Genomic DNA, 16,260 nt, shown 5'->3' with positions numbered 1-16,260 from the left:
TAGATGAGGAAACAGAAAACTCAGAGAGGGTACTGAGCTTGCCAAAAATCATGATTTATTACATAAGTGGTGGATAAACCCTAAATGGTTCTCCCTCCACCTTACTCTTTTGCCTTAAGCCTGCTCCTTTAGCTGCTCTCTGCACACTGTAATGAAGTAATCAATCTAATAAGTTCTTTAACTTCTGACCTTTTGCTGGACTCTAAGCTCCCTGAGGGCAGTAATACTGTGTCCCTAGATTCTAGAGCAGTGTCTGTCAGAGAAGAAGACAGAGGAGTCTCTGCCCCATAGCAAGTACAAAAAGGAGTAAATATTCCAAAGAGTGAGTAATCCAGCATTTCGGGACTGTTTGGAAATATGTAGTCTTCTGAAAACAAGGACGGTAAAAATTAATTTAAAATGGATACTCAAACTACTGGTTAATATCTGAAAATATCTCATGTGGGAAAGGGGAGTTTCAGAGATCCAGCTGAGCCCAACCAATAGCATCATTTATTTGAAAGATGGAACTAGAATTTAATACAGGAGCTGTATTCTATCCAAAAGCATTCTGGTATATCTGGAAAGAGGGAATGATGCTTCTAGTGAATAGAAAAAATGGGAATTGGAGGGTAAGAACTTGTGAGTGTTTATGTATGCCAGAGAAAACGTCTTAGAAGAGACAGTGCCTTCTAATGGTTGCGCCAGTAGACTCTGGGCCCAGGCAGCCCAGGTTCATGTCACAGCTCCAGTCTGCACTGGCTGTGTGACCTTTGCCAAATCACTCCTGTTATATGGAAATGATTGTCGTGTCCACTGCATCAGGGTGCCCTGAAGACAGATGATGCGATGTACTTATAACAACGCCTGGAATAAAGTAAGCACAACACCTGTTAGCCATTCCGCAATGGAGAAAATCAACTCAGCCAATTCTCAGCTCAAAAATAAATAAATAAACAAAAAGTTTTATTTCTAATTTCCTCTTTGTGTGAACTTGAGTATGTGTATGGAAGTAGTGCCCTGTCCAAATGAATAACGTCTACTAGCTCCTGAGATAGCTGACCTCTTACACATTAATTAAAACCTTGTTTCTTTGGATGTTAGTTGTTGTTAGTATATCATTGGAGTACGATCATTCTTGTGGAGCGGGGCAGAGGAGGGAAGGAGGGAGAAAAAAGAAAGAAAAAAGGAAAGAAAGAGAGGAAGAAAAGAGGAAGAAAGACAGAAGGAAGGAAGGAAAGAAGAAAGAATGAAAGAAAGAAAGAAAGAAAGAAGGAAGGAAGGAAAGAAGCAAAGAAGACAAAAAGAGACAGAAAGAGCAAGAAAGCATGCAAGAAAAAAAAAGTCTTGTCTTGCAAAGCTGAAAACTAGCCCCTTAGGCAACAGTCTGTGTGAAAGAGCCAGCTGCCCTCCTTCTGGAGCTATCTGTGGTTACAACAGTCTCATCCAATGACTGTGTTGAAACTGTCACCCTGTAGAACCCGTAACCTCTGATTTGTGGTTGTATAATTAGTTGTGTCATTTTGACTTTTCAGAAGAGGCGATGTCACTTCCTCTTTTTAATTTTCTGCATTTACTTTCCATTTGCCTTTGTTTATTACTTTTCTATGCCTGCTTACTTTTACTTTCCAGGAATCTGTAAAGAGAGAGGAATATTCTGATATTCTGATGTCTTGAAAATCATAATGAGAATGTTACTTTTTTTCTTTACATTTTCTCTTCCTTTGTTTGCAACAAACTTCAAAGTGAAATGGGAAAGAATACAGGAGAATAAGGAAAACTTTTAATCAATGAAAAGACAAATATCAAAGCAAAGGGGACAATTTTTTATATTATGTCAAAAAGTGAAAGAATTAATGGATCACTTACTCATTATTTTGATAGAGCTAGAATAATGGACTGGACTGGACAATGTCTCTGCCACAACGCAACAGAGAAGCCCAGTAGACACATTCTAACTGCTTGAACATCTGGACAGTAGCAATGGTTTGCACTTTACTCCTCTTTAGGGCAGGACTGGAGGTTTAATCATCTTGGTATAGTCTGGGCTCAATTACATAGAATAAAGAAAATCAAACTTGGCAAACTACATGTCATATAGCTATTTAAGGTATATGGATTTAATAATGATGGAGAACTTTTCCCCTTATGAAGAGAGGAGGCTATTAGGCTTTTTCAGGAGGCTACCCGAAAAAAGAGTATGCCACTACTGACCATCTTGGGCCATTCACATACATACCAAACTATGCAGTGATACTTGACTTGAAAAGAGGAAACCGTGGAGATTAAATAATTTAGGCTCATATGCACAGCAATTCCACTCCCCACACCTACCACCACAAAGCACAGGACTGTCAAAAGAGTTCTAGTAAAGGTATGCTGACATGTTCCTTACTTTCATGGGGCAGGGAGGTGGGGAATCTAAGAGTTTTATGGGCATCCTGATAACACTAAGCTAGATTTAGGTACATAAAGGACATCTTTCACACCTGACGTAGTACATCAATGCTTCCATGAAGCGAGAAAGAAGATTTAAAAAGAAGCCTAGGAATGATTCCCCCAAAGTTGTTCTTAAATCGGAAAAAAGGACCTAGACAGTTCTGTCAATCAAAATTTGAGTTTAAGATGATAAGCATCCCATTGGATTGGGACTTCTAATATTTTAATGTGTAAACTGAACTCCCAAGATAAGAATACAGAAAGAATCGCAACTGATACAACTTTCAGGCCCCTCAGGAGAAGGAAAATCCCATAATCGGGAATAGAAAGATTTGGGGTAAATTCAGAAAATGAAAATTCTTGTCTTCGGGATTTAAATGAGACACATGGAGGAAGCTCCTCAGAAAACCTGGTACAAAAGTTCACAGTCCCCCATCTCAACCAGAAGAGGGTCTGCTTGGAACTTACCAATGGCTTTTTCAGTCTCTTCACTGATGGTGATGGTAATGATCTTCTCCAGCCCCATCAGCTCCTTTAGCTGTGACCTGCCCCAGAGCCTTGACGTGGGAAAGCAGGAGACCCTCACAGTGTTGGGTCAAATGGGGAGAATCTCCCCTTTCTCCTGCCTGAAGGACAGGACTGACTTCAGACTCCCCTGGGAGATGGAGGATGGCAGCCAGGTCCAGAAGGCCCAGGCTCTGTCTGTCCTCCATGAGACGCTCCAGCAGATGTTCAACCTCCTCCACACAGAGGGCTCCTCTGCCGCTTGGAACACGACCCTCCTGGACCAACTGCGCTCGGGCCTTCATCGCCAGCTAGGGGACCTGGAGACCTGTTTGCTGCAGGAGAGGGGAGAGGCAGAATCTCTGCCGGGAATGGAGGACCCTGCACTGGCTGTGAGGAGGTACTTCCAGGGAATCCGTCTCTATCTGCAAGAGAAGAAACACAGTGACTGTGCCTGGGAGGTCGTCAGAGTGGAACTCAGGAGATGCCTTCTCTTTGTAAAAGTGCTCACAAGAAAACACAGAAGTTAGGAGGAAACTGATCCCAGAGATGAACGTCCTAACTCAGACTCTCACTACTTCAGTCATTTCAAAAGCCATTATTTTTTGCTTCAGGTATAAAATAATTTGAATCATATTCAGCATTTTTTATCAGTAATATTAGGCACAGATATGACCAAATATTTTCAGAATTTGGAGAAATGTATGTGGTGCGCTATAACTGAACTTCATGTCTTAAAATATGTATTTATTTATTTAATCATTTCAATTAATTTATCTATAATTTTTAATGGTTTTTGTATTTATATGTTCTATTTTATATAAAATATGTTAACACTTGCCTTTTAATAAATATGCTTTAGTATTTTAATACACTGTTATTAAATTTATTTTAAGATATTTCTGTCCTTTAAAGAGAAAAGAACTTCCCCCTAAGTCCTAATTCTGCAAACTAAATAGGAAAGTATATGGTTCAGTGACTTTATTCATTCATTCATTCAATGGCCTTGGGGATAGAACTTTGAAAAAGAGGTGAGCACTCCCTGCCCTTCTGGAGTTTACATACTGCAAAGGATTTGGCCATAAAAGAAATAGTTATATAATTAGTTACATTTGGGATCTTGACTACACAGGAAAAGCAAAAGATGCTATGGCAGTTGAGTATCATGGCAAGAGCAAACCACTGACTCCTGCAGGAACTTCAATGGGATCTAAAGGCTGAAACAAATCACTGGGAATGTGACTTTCCCCCATTCTTTAGAAGATATCTTTCTATATCATTGTCAAGATGGCCACTAAGAACCCTTGACTCAACTGCCACTATCTTACCCATCCCTACGGAAAGGGTTTTGCTGGATATTCAGCAAGATTTCTTGACTTGCCCACCCTTGTGACTTTGGGCTATGGAGGCAGTTCACTCTGAGCCAGACAGTAAATATTTCCTTCATAGAAGAAAGATTTGTCACCAGAGTAATGCAGAAGAGACAATGTGAAGACAAAACCAATTGATGGCCCATATATTACAACTATTAATTGTCTATTATCTACAAAAATTTTTATTCCCATATACTTTTTTCTTTTCTTATTGTTTTTTATTCAGTTTTATTGAGATATATTCATATACCATACAATTATCCACACTATACAATCAGTTGCTCACAGTATCATCATGTGGTTGTCTATTCATAACCACAATCAATTTTTGAACATTTTCCTTACTCCAAAAAAATAAAAATAAAAGTAAAAACAAAACAACTAAAACATTCTATCTCCCCCATCCCACCCCATTTCTCATTTAATTTTTGTCCCCATTTTTCTCCCCATATGTCCATACTCTAGATAAAGGAAGTGTGAGCGACAAGGTTTTCACAATAACATGGTCACACCATATGATGGTTACGTTCATGTGTCCACTTCGCAGGATTTCCAGGTGTCTGGTCAAGCAAGCACTGGCCTAAGGACATTTGTGACTGATTAAATAAACCAGAAGTCTGGTTTATTAAATCATCCATCGACTGCACCTGTGGCTGATTACATCAAAAAGGGCATGTCTTCCGCAATGAGATAATTCAATCAGCTGGATTTAATCCTATCAGTTGAAGACTTTTAAGGGAGAAGGACAGGACCGCGACTTTTTCTTTGGCTAGCCACAAAGTGTTTCCTGAGGCGTTCAGCGAACACCTTCATTAGAGTTGCCAGTTCACTGCCTGCCCTATGGAATTTGGACTCATGCACCCTGCCCTGAGGAATTTGGACTCATGCATCCCCACAGTTTCATGAGAACACTTCTATAAAATCTTATATTACAGATATCTCTTGTTGGTTCTATTTCCTAGAGAACCCTAACTAATACACACCATTTAAGCTATATAATTATACAATTGTCTTCAAGAATCAAGGCTATTGGGTTGCAGTTCAACAGTTTCAGGCATTTACTTCTACCTATTCCTCCCATATACTTCAAACAATATAATGTAATCACAGCATAAGCAACCAAAAGGACCCAGACCTTTTTACTCAGAGGGGAATAACAGAATTCTCACTTGGTTCCCAAATCCAGGACCAAGTCTAGGATTTTGTAAGGATTTTCACACTCTGTGTATATTCTTGAAACTATCAGGTAGAGACAATTATAACCACCTCCAATTCCTAATATTCCAAAGTGGATGGAGATAACTGTAACAACACTTCACATTTAGAAAAAGAAAGAATGGTACTGAAAATGGTGATTAAATCTAGGAAACCTGTTATCTTGCTGATCAGGGATGAAAAAATTTTCTGAGTTTTCAGATACTTGGATTTGGATTGGATTTCAAGGCAGCCACACAATCTATAATCTTGGATTGGTCTCACCTTACATATGGAGGGTTCCTATCAGATTGCATGTAAAAGTGCTCTTTAAAGAAAAAAGTGAGACTCCTTTTATTATTTTTTTATCTTGGCCTCACACAGTTTGAGCCCTTTTGATTGCTGTCAAGGGAAAAGCTCAAACATTGAAAGCATCGTTCAGTCAGTACAAGCTAGAACTCACAGGCAGAGTGTCAGGAAGGCACATACGGTCCCCATTCTCCTCTACTGAGGGCGGCAAGCAAGGACAAGTCACAGCTGGAGCAAAGTGAATCGTTTCCAGGGAAGAAATCCACCCCACTTTACTGTTCTCCATTTTTATGGGAACATTAGGGTGGTGCCTAAACAAGAACATTAGAATGAGGACTTTTGCATTTATTGATATGAACCAGGTTACTGGGGAAAAAACACCTTGTAGCTGGATGGCAGCTTCTCAGGGGAGTAGTAAACAGCGATTAGAATATCTAGAGTCCTGCTGGGCAGTGGAGATGCTTCACATCCTTTCCCACGGGGTCCTTGTATTGCTGGTCTCTGCTCATCATGTGATTCAGGTCTTTTTTTCAAATATGAGAAATGATCTTTCACTTATATCTTTAATTATTGATTCTTTTGCAGCTATTCTTATTTATTCCTCAGGAATACCTACACTCTTATTAGGAACTCCATTCATTACTTTCAATAACACCTTATTTTCTATCATCATTTTCATCTCTTTTAAATTGCTTTTCTTCATTTAAAGAAGGTTTGTCAGGTTTGTCTTTCACTTTAGAGCATCATTGCTGATCTGTCATTTCTATTCTTCCTCTCTGCAATGTTTTAATTTTTTTTAAATTTTTATTTTGATATAATTTCAAACATATAGGACAGTTGCAGACACAATACAAACCCCATACAGAGAACTCCAACACCCCCCCCACCCCCAGATATCCGTACCAACCAATTTTACATTTTGCTACCTTTACAATACCTTCCTTTCTCCTTCCTTCCCTCCTTCCTTCTTTACTTCCTTCTTTCTTCCTTCCTTCCTTCCTCTCTTCTTCCCTCCGTCTTTCTTTCAACTACATCTATTATCTTTCTATCAATTATCTATCAACACATTTATCATCTTCTGAACATTTGAGAGCAGGTTGCATATATCATACTCCTTGAACTCATAACACTTCCATGTACATTTCCTATGAACAAGGATATTCACTTATGTCATTAACCTAACTGCAGTTAATTCAAGAAAATTAATATGGATATAAAGCTTAATTTCTATATTCCAATTTTTCCTTATGCCCCCTTTGAGCTTTTCTCCTCCATTCTTAGATCCACTCCAGTATCTATAGTGCATTGATTGTCATTAACTCTTAATTAACTTTTTTTTTAAAACTAACATATCAAAAAAATTTTTTTTAAAAAGATATACAATAAAAATACATTTCAAACAAACCATAACAAGGGAGTAAGGAAAAGACAACTAACCTAAAATAACTACTTTACTTCCAACATGTTCCTACTCTACCCCCAAAAATAACCTAATATAGCAACATTTCTGTGAACTTGTTCCTACCATACCCATCAGAAATTAACAAACCATAGTCATTCCTGGGCATTCCCAGAAAGTTAAATTTACCTACAATAGCTTATCTGTTCTTACTGGGTTATCATTCCCCCTTCATTAATTGCTATCGCTAGTTCCCCTACATTCTACATTATAAACCATTTATTTTAGGAGTGTGTTTAACCTCTAGGTGTTTGTGAATTTTCTAAGTCTCTGATGTTTATTGACTTCTAATTGTATTCCACTGTGGTCAGAGAATGTGCTTAGAATAATTTCAATCTTTTTAAATTTATTGAAGCTTGTTTTATGTCCCAGCATATGGTCTATTCTGGAGAAAGTTCCATGATTACTAGAGAAGAATGTGTATCCTGGTGATTTGGGATGTGATGTTCTATATATGTCTGTTAAATGAAATTCCTTTATCTGATTGTTTAGGCAGGTTTTCATTTTCCTTATTGGTCTTCTGTCTGGTTGATCTATCTATAGAAGACAGTGATGTGTTGAAGTCTTCCACAATTATTGTGGAAACATCCATTACATCCTTTGGTTTTGCCAGTGTTTGTCTCATGCATTTTGTGGCACCATGATCGGATGCATAAACATTTATGGTTGTTATTTCTTCTTGTTGAATTGCCTCTTTGATTAGTATGTAGTGGCCTTCTTTGTCTCTCCTAACATCCTTGCATTTAAAGTCTATTTTATCTGAGATTAATATTGCTACTCCTGCTTTCTTTTGACTGTAGCTTGCATGAAATATTTTTTCCATCCTTTCACTTTCAATTTCTTTGTGTCCCTGTGTCTAAGATGAGTCTCTTGTATGCAACATATTGATGGTTCATATTTTTTGACTCATTTTGCCAATCTATATCTTTTAATTGGGGAGTTTAATGCATTTACATTCAATGTTATTACTGTGAAGGCATTTCTTGAATGAGCCATCCTATCCTTTGGTTTATGTTTGTCAGATATAATTTTTCCCTCTCTCTCTTAATGTCCTTCAATGAACCAATATTGAATCTCTTTAGTACTGAACCTTTCTCCATACCTCTCTCTCCTCTCTTTGTTTCTCTGTCAGTAGGGCTTCCTTTAGTATCTGAAGGAGGGCAGGACTTTTATTAGCAAAATCTCTCAGTATTTGTTTGTCTGTGAAAAATTTAAGCTCTCCCTCAAATTTGAAGGAGAGCTTTGTTGGATAAAGTATTCTTGGTTGGAAATTTTTCTCTCTCAGTATTTTAAATATGTCATGCCACTGCCTTCTCAACTCCATGGTGGCCGCTGAGTAGTCGCTACTTAATCTTATGTTGTTTCCTTTGTATGTGGTGAATTGCTTTTCTCTTGCTGCTTTCAGAACTTACTCCTTCTCTTCAGTATTTGACAGTCTGATCAGAATATGTCTTGGAGTGGGTTTATTTGGATTTATTCTATTTGGAGTTTGCTGGGCATTTATGATGTGTGTATTTATATTGTGTAGAAGGTTTGGGAAGTTTTCCCCAACAATTGCTTTGAATACACTTTCTAGACCTTTACCTTTCTCTTCCCCTTCTGGGACAACAATGAGTCTTAAATTTGGACATTTTATTTTATCTATCATATCCCTGAGATCCATTTTTATTTTTTCAATTTTTTCCCCATTCTTTCTTTTGTTGTTTCATTTTCCATTCTGTGGTCCTCAAGGTCACTGATTCATTGTTCAGCTTCCACTAGTCTTGTACTATGAGCATCGAGAATCTTTTTAATTTGGTCAAAAGTTTATTTCCCTAAGATCATCTATTGTTTTATTTACTCTTGCAATTTCTTCTTTATGCTCTTCTACGGTTTTCTTCATGTCCTTTAAATCCTGTGCTATGCTGTTCTTCATTTCCTTTATATCCTGTGCCATGCTCTCATTGTCTGTCTTTAGTTCTTTGATTAATTGCTCCAAGCACTGTGTCTCCTCTCATCTTTTGATTTAGGTGTTTGGGTTTGGGTTATCTGTATCGTCTGGTTTTTTCATATGCTTTAAAATTTTCTGTTGTTTTTGGCCTCTTGGTATTTGCTTTACTTGATAGGGTTCTTTTAGGATATGGAGGATTATTCAAAGACGAATCTCTAATTTTTCAGATCTACAGCTTGGTGGCATACACTTTCTCTAACTAACCAGCAGATGGCATCCGTGAGCCACCTATTCCCCTCAAGTCAGTTCTCCCAAACTTTCTTTGTGGTGTGTGGGTGTCTGAATCTTGTGGGGTCTAATTGGTGCACTAAGTTTGGGTGTGTTGTTGGTGCTGTCCGCCCTGAATGTGGGGCATGTGTCTGAGTGGTTAGGGAGGCAGGGCAGCTTTAATAATCAAACCTCCCAGGTGTACCTGGAGATTTAAGGCTGTTGCAAGAGTCTAAACCTTCATTTCAGTCTCATCACAGATTGTCTCTGCTGCTGACCCACAAGTCTTTGGTACTGGCGTATGGTCCCTGGGATTTCCGAGTGGGTCACTCTTCCAAGCCGTGCCCTTCTAGGGTCTCTGCTGAGGGAAGGTTGTGCTACGTCAGAAGTGCATGCCATCCCTCAAGGGAAGTTCTGGGCTTCCAGGACGTGTAAGGGCATTCCCAGCCTGCTGAAATGATGGCTGAATGGGGTGTGCTAATTTCCCCCTTTTCACACTGTTCTGCCTTCCCAGCTCTGGGACAATTAGCTGTGGGTGCATGAAAGACTATTGTCCATGCCCGATATTGTGGTGTGTACGTGTGTTCCTGGAAATACTTCCTGTCACACTGGGTTTTTTGGTGCAGCTCTGGGCTGTGGCTCTGGTGCCGGGCAGGAGCATTCCCAGCCTGCCGGGAAGATGGCTGCAAGGGATATGGTTTTTCCCCTTTTGGCTAACCTCTGCCTTCCTCACTTGGAGACAATTAGCAGCGGGTGCGTGAAAGGCTATCTTCCACACCAGATACTGAGGTGTTCGCACAGCCCGTTCCTGCTGCGCTTCACCGTGCAGTTCTCACTGTCATATCTGCAGCCGCTTTTGGGTCTTTTTTAAAAAAGAACTAAATGATTAAAATAAAAAAAAAAAAAAAAAAAAAAAAAAGAACTAGTCTGCCTCCAAATGCCAACCCTCGGTTTCCCCACACCGCAGTGTGGTTCCTGGATATTCAGTGGCTTACTCACTCGTTTCAGAACGCAGACTCCTGGTTTCACCAAGTGCATGGTCCCTGTGGATTTAGCAGAGATTGTCCAGCTGGTGTATCACTGGAACTGGTGTTCTGGGTCACTTTCTGGCTTTTATCTAGTATTTTTCATGGAGGTGTTTTTTTGCCCTGTCTCTCCTAGCTGCCATCTTAGGTTCTCTTCTGCCATATGGGTTTTAATTCTGCTGTTACATTTTTAGTTTCCTGCTATCTTCACTTCTTAGATTTCTATTGTTATCGCATTCTCTTATATTTTCACCTTGTGGAACTATGTGTATATGAATGTAAATGGAAAACTAACCATGCCCTGACATGCCTTGAATTGATCGTTTGAAGAACAAATTAATACTTATATTGTCTTTCTTTCATAAGAAACACACCCTGATTCATAATGTGATTTTATCTAAGAGGCAAAAGCATGATACTTTCAAAGTTCCAGCTATGAAGACATCAGGAGAGAGATGAATTGGTAATAGAACCCCATTTTTCGAGGGCAGTGGTTTTGCAGCACATAGTCTTTAAGGCAAAGCACAATTGTAGTGAAGCTTTAATATAAATTCTATTACTTCAAGGGAAATGATTCCTTCCTCAATGTGGTTATTTCCTACTGTCACTGAGAATGTCATTTGGGACCTCTGTGTGTGTGTAAGTTTGTGTACATTTGATTCAATATTTACTTACTGCATGGTCCAAAAGATCATATATTCAACATCTCACACAGGAGTTGAGATTCTAGAAGAAGATTTGAAATGCCAAACCTCACTCTGCACTCTCCTAATGAAATTTTCCTTTTCTTCACATCTCCAACCTCAGCCTTTGTGCAGGTTTGAAACTCTTATGGATCCCAGAAAAGCCATGATCTTTAAACACAAACTTGTTGGGTGGAACCTTGTGATTGTTTCCAGGGAGATGTGACTTACCCAAGTGTGGGTGAGATCTTTAATTAAATGATTTCCATGCTGCTGTTACCCTGCCCATTCAGGATGGGCTTGATTGTTTCACTGGAGTACTTAAGAGAGCGCAAGAGCTGACATGGATGCTGACACTTGGAGACTGTTGGAGATGCAGAGAGACGGACATTTGGAGATGCTACGCTAAGAGCTGAAGCCCCGAGTTTGCCCTGGAGAAGCTAAGAGAGGACCTCCAGATGCTTAGGAAAAAAACATCCTGGAAGAAAGAAGCAAGGATGCATGAGAGCTGAGAGAGAGGACTGAAGACAGTAGCCCAGAGATATTTTGGAGAAAGTCATTTTGAAGCACAATCCAGGAGCAAAGACCAGCAGACACCAGCCATGTGCCTTCCCAGCTGACAGAGGTGTTCCAGATGCCATTGGACTTTCTATCAGTGAAGGTATCCTCTTTTTGATGCCTTAGTTTGGATTTTCTATGGTCTTAGAACTGTAAATTTGTAACCTACTAAAGCCCCTTTAAAAAAAGCAATCCACTTCTGGTATTTTGCATAGCAGCAGCGCTAGCAAACTGGAACAGACTTCAACTAGCCTTTTATTTTTCTATCTCCAATAATTCCAATTTTGGGGAAAAAAATTCCTGGGAAGTGCTTTATTGAATAGGCTGTATGGGGGCTAAGAAGTGAGAAGCTTAGGTTTAGAGCAACCCCTGTGGCTAGGCAGTGTGATTCCACTGAAGTGTGGTGAGAGTGGGTCCCAAAGTAGAGATTTGAAGGAGGCTATTTCCCAGAGGAAATTATGTAAGTATATTTTCTGCTATCAAACAGTCTTATATTTCTAAAATTACTCTTCTTAATTATGATGAACTAGCCTAATAATGTAATTTTGAATTATGTCACCATGGAAAGCATATGGACTTGGGGTAAGATCGGTTGGGTTTGAATGATGGTACTGCTACTAACTAACATCTATAGTATGTTGACCTTGCATATAGTACGTGCTCAATAAATGATAGTTACTGTTATTTACTGGTAGGCAGTAAAGAGTAAGTTGTTACAGTCTAATATGTGATGATTTTTGTTAATGATTTATAAATATTTTAAAGAAGTTGTATTTCCTGTTTTAAGTTAGAGTGCCCCAGAGTCTTAGTCACTAATTTTCTCTTTAGATAGTATTTCCAAATTCTTTTTATCCTTGTTTTCCTATATTATTTTTAGACAAAATAATATTGTGCTAAAATTTCAATATTGCCATCATGTTTCTGTTCACATTTTTGTACATTTCTAGAAATTATTGTTAATGTTTTATATTATTTGCATTTGTTCCATGACTTCTATAATTTAGTTACAAATTCCATTTGTTTCGTTTATATATTGACCCTATTTTTCAAAATTAACACATTTTCATTAATTCTCACAGATATTAATATTGCTATTAATTATTATCAATATCTCATTGATAGTAATATTGTGACTCTCTTTCTCTTGTATATTCTTGCTCTGTCTTTGCCCATTCTATGCTTTTTTTTTTTTTTTTGAATTATTTTTTTTGAGGCATTCCCCTATTGAAAGTAATAATGGGGTTGTTTTATAAACCAATGAAGAGCTTTTCTTTTACTAGGGAATTTTAAGCAGTTTATATTAATATCTTAATCTCTCAGTTTTGGGTTCTCAATATTATTGATTTATGCTTTACTTTTACATTACCATTATATGTTTGACACTTGTCATATCCCCTTCCAATTGTCATTAACTTAAAGACAATATATTTTAAAAATCAACTTAAATCATCTCATAATTTTTTAATTCATTCCACAGCTCATCGCCAGTTCTTTCTAGGACTGTTACTTTTAATCAGCCTGATTAGTGTGTGCAGTGGGCATGATATGAATAGAGACACATGAGAATTTATATTCATATATAAATAGGTGAGGAAGTTGAAGAAGTTAGTGAATAGAAATTGATTCCTGATTATATTATTTTGTTCACAAAATGACATTAATTTTGAATGCTCGCAGAGTGACAGTAATTTGATGCAATGTGCTAGATTAGTGACATAGTCTTAGAAATTTTCAGAAATCTTGTGGTCAATAAGGTAGTGATCTATTTGGATTAAACAATTCTCATATGAAAATGAAGCATATGAATAGAAAGCAATGCAATTGACATGCTGGTCTAGTTGGTAACCTGGCTCTGAATATAGTTCTAATTGTGGAATGCAAAAGTTTTGCTTGATGGTAAGACTGTTGCCATCATTAGTCATAGCTTCTGCTTGTTTTTAAGACTGTACATTTGAAACTGTAGTGAGATACATTTGCAATTAAAGAAAGAGCTGAAAGATCACTTGAGTGCCATGTGGACTCTCCCTTTTTCTTGGCTCACCACAGCCTTAAATCCAAAAGGCAGATAAATTGGTTTAGGTCTGAGTATAGAGTTTAAGCATCAGAGCTTACCTTATCCACCTATTACTGTATGCCTTTACTGGCCTTTTTCTTTTGGTGACTTGTCACCGAACTCTGGACTGGATCAAGTTAAAACAATTAGAGTACAGAGATTTTAAGCAACATTCCTTCTCTGTGCTCCAAGCACTCAGCTTTGGAGTCTTCCTGTACTTGGTGATACAGCCCTTAGCCAACGACGTGTAAACCTGGAGTTTTACTGCCATCTGCTGGATGTAGCTAAGAGGCTGGGCGTATTGGTCTCCCTTCCATGATAACCAGCTGTGAAGAATGCAGAATGTTAGAAATAATGAAAAGAAAGGACATTTTGATGTCCTGTCCATTGAAAAGCAAATATACAAAAGCATAAATAAGAAAAAAATTCCAATTAGAAATGTGAAATTTATGTTTATAATCCCCATATTCATCTACTTACTCCAAAGCCATCTTATTTCTTATTTTCGTTAAATAATTCAAAAATAGAAAATACAAGATCACATTGAAAATGAACCAGAATAACAAGGTTGTGTTTGTTTGAGCTGTATTAATCAAAGCAAAAATTGCTCCTTACATTAGTCAATTACTGACATGTTGAAATTAATTTTTAAGAAGGGCCCAATTTTGTCTGTGAATTTGGATTTCCTCATATTCTTGTAAACGTAAGTAGAGACAAGTGACATCAATGAAAATGGCAGAGCACAAACTCTAGAAAATTTGTCTCTCCATAAATTGTTCTAGTTTGCTAATGCTGCTGGAATGCAAAACACCAGAGATGGATTGGCTTTTATAAAAGGGGGTTTATTTGGTTACACAGTTACAGTCTCAAGGCCATACAGTGTCCAAGGTAACACATCAACAATCGGGTACCTTCACTGGAGGATGGCCAATGGTGTCTGGAAAACCTCTGTTAGCTGGGAAGGCACATGGCTGGCGTCTGCTCCAAAGTTCTGGTACCAAAATGGCTTTCTCCCAGGACATTCCTCTCTAGGCTTCAGTTCCTCAAAAATGTCATTCTTAGTTGCACTTGGGGTATTTGTCCTCTCTTAGCTTCTCCAGAGCAAAAATCTACTTTCAATGGCTGTCTTTAACTGTCTCTCATCTGCAGCTTCTGTGCTTTCTTCAGTGTCCCTCTTGGCTGTAGCTCTTCTTCAAAACATCACTCACAGCTGCAGTGAGTTCCTTCTGTTATGTCAGCTCATTTATATGGCTCCACTGATCAACTTAAACCCACCCTGAACGGGTGGAGCAACACCTCTATGGAAATTATCCAATCAGAGTCATCACCCACAGCTGGGTTGGGTGCATTCCAAAGAAACACTGAAAGAATTACAATCTAATCAACCCTGATAACGTCTGCCCATACAAGATAATGGCGTTTGGAGATATAATACATTTAAACTGGCACATTCCACCCCCTGGACCCCAAAATGACATTTTCTTTCCAAATACAAAATACATTTATTCCATCACAATATCACAAAAACTTAAATCATTTCAGTAACAAAAGTTAAGTACAAGATACTAACAAAATCAATTATAGGTGTGCTGGGTCCTAAGGCATAATTCTTTAGCTTTGGATCTGTGGACTTAGAACAAGTTATATGCTTCCAATATACAAAGGAGGGACATTCATAGGATAAACATTTCCATTGCCATAAGGAGAAAGAGTAAGGAAAACAGGGTTAACAGGACCAAAATAGTTCCTAAAACCTGCAGGACAAACTCCATTAGATTTCAAAGTCTGAGAGTCATTTACAGAACAATGTTGCATCCTTGGGGCTTGGGGTGGCAGAACATTTCCTGAGCATTGAGGTGGACGGCCTGCCCTCGACCTCCAGGGTAAACTCACCCTTTCCATGCATGTGGGCTGCTCCACTCTCCCAGCCCGAGACCTCTTGACTCCAGACCTCAACCTCCATGGCTCTGTCTTTGAAGAAGTTTTTCCTTCAATTTGTTCCTTGTCTGTCTCCTCCAGTCCAGACTGGCAATGGCTCTGTCTATAAAGATCTCGCAGATATTCCATTGGCTTCGCATGAAGCACACAGGGGTCAAAGCCGTCAGACAATAGGACTTTCCACAAATCCTTTCTGCTTAACTCCTTTTTCGATCGTGGATTGTACTGAAATGGCGGCTGGGTTCCATGTTCAGTTAAATCCTCATGTTGGTCTGTAGCTTCTGGGATTCCACCCCCTGGAAGCCCAGAGTTTTTCAGGCCATCAATTTCTGGTTTCTTTGAAACCAAGAGTTCATTTCTCAGCTTATCTCTCTCTGCTCGCATTTTACTATCAGCTGCAAGGAGAAGCCAGGGTACATCTTTCACACGTAGGCTGGAGATCCCCTCAGCTAAGTATTTCAGGTTGTCGCTTTCAAATTCTTCCTTCCATCTGACACCAGGACTTAATTTTGCCAAATTCTCTGCCACTATAAAACAAGGATCACCTTT

General features: G+C 38.6%; 1 protein-coding gene across 1 annotated transcript; it reads left to right on the top strand.

Annotated features, from left to right (window-relative positions):
* Positions 1-2,888: 2,888 nt before the first annotated feature.
* Positions 2,889-3,452, top strand: LOC119545220 (interferon omega-1-like). Its single transcript, XM_037850767.1, has one exon. It carries the CDS (start codon positions 2,889-2,891, stop codon positions 3,450-3,452), a length of 564 nt encoding a protein of 187 aa, XP_037706695.1.
* Positions 3,453-16,260: the final 12,808 nt, after the last annotated feature.

This window comes from Choloepus didactylus, chromosome 10 (genome assembly GCF_015220235.1).
Source record: "Choloepus didactylus isolate mChoDid1 chromosome 10, mChoDid1.pri, whole genome shotgun sequence".
In the NCBI taxonomy this organism is placed as follows: domain Eukaryota; kingdom Metazoa; phylum Chordata; class Mammalia; order Pilosa; family Megalonychidae; genus Choloepus; species Choloepus didactylus.
Note: the sequence above shows the minus strand (reverse complement) of the source record. Positions and strands in the feature narration are given on the sequence as shown.